The 6,371-nt window shown below is 31.4% G+C and overlaps 1 protein-coding gene across 1 annotated transcript; it reads right to left on the bottom strand.

Annotated features, from left to right (window-relative positions):
• Positions 1 to 2,191: 2,191 nt before the first annotated feature.
• On the bottom strand, positions 2,192 to 5,710 carry LOC136234077 (phospholipase A1-IIgamma-like). The gene is made up of 2 exons (XM_066023841.1): positions 4,973 to 5,710; positions 2,192 to 2,901 (listed from the first exon to the last, which is right to left on the bottom strand). The coding sequence occupies exons 1-2, from the start codon at positions 5,639 to 5,641 to the stop codon at positions 2,293 to 2,295; spliced, it is 1,278 nt and encodes a 425-aa protein (XP_065879913.1). The 5' UTR covers positions 5,642 to 5,710; the 3' UTR covers positions 2,192 to 2,292.
• Between the last annotated feature and the right edge of the window lie 661 nt (positions 5,711 to 6,371).

The raw sequence follows: 6,371 nt of genomic DNA, 5'->3' as shown, positions 1-6,371 counted from the left end.
CTCCAAAAAAACCTTTAGTTTAAATAATTAAATTGAAAACTCTTTTTGTGATTTATTTTCCCCACTTATTTAATGGACTCTCTACCTCTTATAATTACATTAATAAACCCATTTAAACTAATATTCACACTCAAATAATACTCATTTGGAACATGGACCCATGAATGAGCCAAAAGGATAAAGAAAATAATTTAGACATATATATATATACATTTAAATCAAAAAAGAAGATATGAAAATAAGAGTTAACACAAAAGAAACTATATGTATATGAAAATAATAGGTACAACACATTTATACAAAAAAAAAATGTGAAAATAATAAGTAAATCTTATGAATAAGAAAATAAGAAAATAACATTTACCCAAAAATAATTTCATTTAATAATCAACAAAATAACCCAAATATCCCAACACTATATATATATACATAACTAATATAGTTTTAAATACCAAAAATAACATATACTAATATCTATCAATTATTTCTCAAAATATCAAATAACTATCATTTAAAACATAGCCTAAATTAATAAAAAGAAAGACATATACATAATTATACTTATATTTAGAAAATAGTATAAAAAATGGTATGCAAATATTATCAAATAATTATATATGCTAAAGGTCCAAAATAATTTGAAAAACATATATTACATAACTATACATATATATATTAAGGATTAAAAGCTTAAACGTTAGGAAAAAGGGACTGGAATGGCATTTTTTACGTTTTGGCAGATTTACCGACGGAAAATCCGTCGGTAAACAGCATTTAGTGACAGAATAGGTAAATTACAGCAGCACTCCTAAATGTTTCCAGATTTATTCAAAAGCTTTAAATTAAATCTAATTCAATCGTTTTGGATTTCCGAACTACCAAAGATGGATCATAGTCGAAAACGGAAGTTCCTAAACGACGTTTTTTATTTCAAAACATTATTTAGAAATTTCTTTTAAATTAAAAACTTATAATTACAACGTTTTCGATACCCGAACTACCTTTTTATCGGATCACGGTTCGTATTGGGATATCAAAACGAGGTTTTTTATTTTAAAACAAAACCGAATTTTATTTAACACGAGATGAAAATTAAATAAATACGCTAATTAAATAAAATGTGACAAAATAAATAAATATATAAACGAATAAAAACTATAGCATAAAAAAATAAATAGAAGAAGAGAATAAACTAAATAAAATAAAGAGTCTAGTCCTCGGATAATACCTTAAATTCGGTATCTGACGATCGAAGCCGATTGATTCCACGAACCACGATCTTCCGTTTTTAATGAAAATTTAGTAAAAATTGAACTTTAGGAAATTTGGAATTTTTGAGAAAAAAAAATATTTTTCTCAAAAAAATCACTCTCTCTCTCTAAAAATGTTTAGAGTGAGAAAGCTCTCTCCAAAAATCCTCCTCCTATTTTTGCATGGGGATCCGTGCCTTTTATAGGCAAACGGGTCCCCGGAACAATGGGCGACGCCGAACGCGCGCTTCGCGCTACCGGACGCGTGCGCTCAGCGGCCCACGAGAGCGCGCACCGTGCCACCGGACCCGGGCATTGCTCGGACGTCGAGAGCGTGCCACTCGCGGTGCGTCCGACGGACGCCGAGCGCACGTCCCGTGCCGCCGATTTTCCTTCGCTTATTATTCTTTATATATTTTTTCAAAACTTCCGGAATCAATCGCTTCAACCGTCTTGTTTTCAGGTTTTCGTCACAGGTCCTCCGACTCGGTGTCTACAGCTGGGGGCAGCAATTTTCTAGGTGCGAGCGTAAAAAAAAACGCTAAATCGAGCTCGCTCAATTTTTTTTGTGTGTCACATATCTGCTGATCTATATGCCCTGATTGTACCTTTCAGTAAGTCTTATGTATACATGTTATCATATGAGCAGCTTAAAACCAATTTTTATGTATCATTGTAAACTTCTCAAAATTAAGTTAGATTTGAAGTACAAAGTTAAGATTGAGTCGTTTTGAACAAACTTAGAGAAGTCTATCATATTAATCAAGTTAGATTTTGTAAATAAATACAAACTGAATAAGTTAAATAACTACCTCAAACCTTAATTTATCGAAAACAATGGAACAAAACCATTCATAGGTAGTTCCAACGGCTGGGAAACCAAAACCATCCACAATAAGACAGCAATATAAATTAAAATTTTCAAATTTTAAAAAGAAAAACGAAAAATTCTAATGTTCCCAATTCACATAAAATATGCCACAAGAAAATGAACACAATTAATATCTTTTCCAGTCTAGAATCATGTTGAAAACGAAATTAATTAATCAATATCATCAGGAACATCATCTTGTTCACGATCCATCAATTTCCAAGAACCATCGGACTGTTGAACCATACCTTTATTCAATTGAATCCTCCATTTAGCTGGTATAAGATATTCATCCAATAAACCATCTAATGATTTATTAACCAAAGCAATATCCCGATTTATTTCCAACTTAAACCCTCCTTTTGATCCTTGTGTTCCAGCAACTCCATGCATATACCCCTCTAAATTATGCCAAGTCGAAACACTCCCGGGGCTTTTTAGGTACTTTGATTTTGTAGTATCAATTACAAGTTCTTCCCCCACATCTGCATACCCTATTAATGGATAATTTGGGACTGTGTCTAGCTGATTTCGGACCCGTAATACTCGCAGATCCTTCTGCTTAGTGAAAAAGTTCTCGAAATCTGACTCGCCGACTCGGGGGCTGGCGAAGACTATGGCTGTCACCGGACATGTCGTTTTGGCTTTGTTGTAGCCATTGTGGACTATGTCTGCTGCGTTTAGTGTTGCGAGTGCTGCTCCTAAGCTATGTCCACACGTTGTTATGCTTATTTCTTCGTTCTTGTATTCTTCTACAAGTCTTTTTATTTCTTTAAGAACCTGTTTCAATTAGACACGGAACTTAAAAATATTATATTAGATCACATACAAAAAAAAATCAAAATCAAATCAAATTGTGACATTTTTTAGTCGAGTCTAGATTCCAAATCTGAATTTTTCTATAAACATTCGGTTCAATATCTATAGGATCTGTGTCAGCCCTAATAGTCAGTTTTCTAGCTGAAGAAAAGAATTTTTTTTTTTGTTAGGAAGAAAAGAATATTAGTAGTTTGATTTAGAGGTTTCTTTAAATTAATACTATATGTTAATTGACTTAATATATTTAATCAAACAAACAATTAATGCTAACTGTATGAACAATATATTTAAATATTTTATCACCATTCTGTTAGCATTGACATCATTAATTATTTGCCTCGAGATCCAAAAAGTATTCTGTTAGTTGGATCGCCATTTTCTTTAGGAAGAAACATGCCACTATTATTTTAATTTTCATTTAATAATCTTTTAATTTTAGGGCTAATTACAAATCTAGCCCAATTAAGAGAGGTCATTTACATATTTAATCCACTTTGCCTCCATCTCACCAAATTAGACCATTTCATTCACTTTGAACAAAATTACCCTTAGTTCTATTGATCGATGGATCTGCTCCTGCTTCTTCTTCTTCTTCGATTTCTCATATCAATCCTTATCGATTTTTGAGATTTTTGAAGTATTATGATCAATTTTTCGTAGAAATTATATGTTTTTAGCTTATACGTCTGCTTTTCTCGCCGGTCTTGCCTCATTCTTCATCTATAATGGTATCGTTTCAATTTTCTATATTTTTCTCCATTGTTGTCACATTTCGTCGCAAATGCGATAACACTTGTCGCAGATGCGACATCTCTTGTCGCATTTGTGACGAATTCGTCACATCTGCAACAAGAGTTGTTGCATTTGCGACGAAATGCGACAACTGTTGTCGCATTTGTGACGAAATGTGACAAATTTCGTCACAAATGCGACAACAATGGAGGAAAATGGTGGAAAATAGAGAAAATTGAAACGATACTTCAAAAATCTCAAAAATCGCTAACGATTGATATTAGAAATCGATCCATCGATCAATAGAACTAAGGGTAATTTTATCCAAAGTGGATGAAATGGTCTAATTTGGTAAAATGAAAACAAAGTGTGTTAGATATGTAAATGAACCCTCTTAGTTGGGCTAGATTTGTAATTAACCCTTAATTTTACATATTAAATTCTTAATTAATTATAATCACTATCAAACTCCCTTAAAACGTAAGCAACTCACTCTCCCTTAAAATGTAAGCAAGAAATATAGTAATTGTGAGGCTTTTTTTTATAATATTTGGTTATTTATTTTTATTACATTAATTCTCTTTTTGGGTGTCAATCTAGTTGGGATGAAAGCTAATGCATCGTCCCAATTTTTATCAAAAAAAAATACGTTTGAAATTATATTTTTTTTATCGTTTGAGATCAAATCTAATTACATTTTTTCTATTATATAAAAACTACTTTCAAATTATTAAAATGCAAATTTTAAACGCATATAAAATGAATTACACTATATTAGTTTTTTATATTTAAATTTGATTTTTCTAGTTAACAGGGGCATGATGTAATAAAAAAATATACAATTAAATATACTTTATATGTTAAAATAAAAAAAAGTAAGAGATTTAGATCTCATCTATGTGTCAAAAAGTATTGTGCATGAAAATATTTTACTAATTTTTCGATGGAATATTAATCAATTTCTTTTTGTTACTTCTTGCCATTATCCCGGAAAATATTTTATTTTGTAACAAAAAAAAATTCATTATCCAATATTTTTGGAAATACAACGAAATAGGACTTAATCCACCAAAATCAGAATTATAATGATATAGAAATGTTTTTTTTTTCTTTCTAAAATGCACAACCCATTTTATTTACATGTAGAAGGAATTTCTTACGTGTTTGTAAAGCACAAAACTCTTTGTTCACCAAATAAGTATGTCCTTTTATAATTCTCAGATTATAACTAATCTATCAAATTCATTCAAGATGAACATACTATAAACATGATGAAAAAAAAAAAAAAAAAAATTATTACCTGATCTCTAGCACTGGTCTTATTATAAGGAGAACGAGGATCATCAGAAGTATAAACAGAGTACCAACCTTGATGAACCTTAATATCATCACGTGACTTCCCAAAAACCTTAGGAGCCGACACTAACAGGAACTCAAAATCATCAATCCACTCCAATGTCTGAATCGTACCTCTCCAAGCAACCACAATATCTCTCCGCCCTAGCGCCGCCTTCCCTTCGTCCGTCGCCACCGCCACGTACCCCATCCAATTAGACTCCTTGCTCCACGCCTCCCTCGACAAAGACTTCACTATAAATGCCTCCGGCATCTTAATCTCCGACGTCGCATACAAGAATTTTGTCACTCTGTACTTGTACGGATTCCCTTTATCGCAACCGACATTTGCGAAAAAATCTTTCTTTGCGTATAAACTGCTTCCGGCATATTTTGATGCTTTCTGGGAATTGAATCCGTCGTAGGCTGCCTGAGCCATTTCGCCGTAATGGATTATGTATCGCCGGAGATCTATGTCTAGAGGATCTAACATGCCTTTCCAGTTGTTTTTGCCGCTCAGATTCTTCCATTTTTTGGCTATGCTGGTGGTGGTGGTGGTGTTATTGGTGTCTCCGTCGGCGGCGGCCATTTTCTTAAAACACCTTGTGAGGAATCGAAATTTTGGTTTTTGCATGGAATTGTTAAATGAGTTATAAGTTATAAAGAGGGTTGGAATTTATTGTGTATAGATAAGATAATATAATATGATGTAATTGTGGATTGACTTTTCCTTCTATAAATAGTTATTCATTGCTTGTGTGTTTGTGTAATAATCAAGCTAATGTATATAGATAAAAATGGAAATAAAGGTGCGGGGGTGTAGATTTAATGATAATGTATAAAATGATGTAAATTTAACTATAACGTTTAGGAGTAAGATCAATTTTAGCCATATATAATTAAAAATTTGGAAAAACTGGTTTTGTTGTTATTTTAATGTCACTTTAGACATTTCAAATATTAATTATGTCTAAGATATTTAGTGTGTTACTAACTATGATATAAAAAAACTGTTAAAATGCTAACAATTGAAAGTGTTTTTTCAACTTTTCGGATGAGTGTTTAACATTTTACTCCAAACTGCATGAAATACAATGATTGGTTAACTTTAAAAAACAACAGCGTTGAGCTGCTTTTTTATGGAAACGGTTGCGTTTAGAGGTTTTCATAAACAGTGTTTGTAGTTATTTAATATTAACAAAACTATCTTTTTATTTATACAAAACATGTTTCTTCTTTAATATTATTTTGAGCTCTATAATATTATTGTCAAAAATAATAAAGTTTTGTTCCGTTCAATAAAATTTTATTTTAAATTATTTATTTATTTATTTAAATTATTTTTATTAATTTGTGTAGTTAGT

This window comes from Euphorbia lathyris, chromosome 6 (genome assembly GCF_963576675.1).
Source record: "Euphorbia lathyris chromosome 6, ddEupLath1.1, whole genome shotgun sequence".
NCBI lineage: Eukaryota > Viridiplantae > Streptophyta > Magnoliopsida > Malpighiales > Euphorbiaceae > Euphorbia > Euphorbia lathyris.
The sequence above is the reverse complement of the archived record's forward strand: the minus strand, read 5'-3'. Positions and strand labels throughout refer to the sequence as shown.

Bases quoted from the DNA above. Each gene is read 5' to 3' on its own strand.
- LOC136234077 (XM_066023841.1), bottom strand. From the start codon at position 5,641: ATGCAAAAACCAAAATTTCGATTCCTCACAAGGTGTTTTAAGAAAATG. The intron at 2,902-4,972 runs GTAATAATTTTT...TAATTGAAACAG, and splicing joins AGACCAGTGCTAGAGATCAG to GTTCTTAAAGAAATAAAAAG.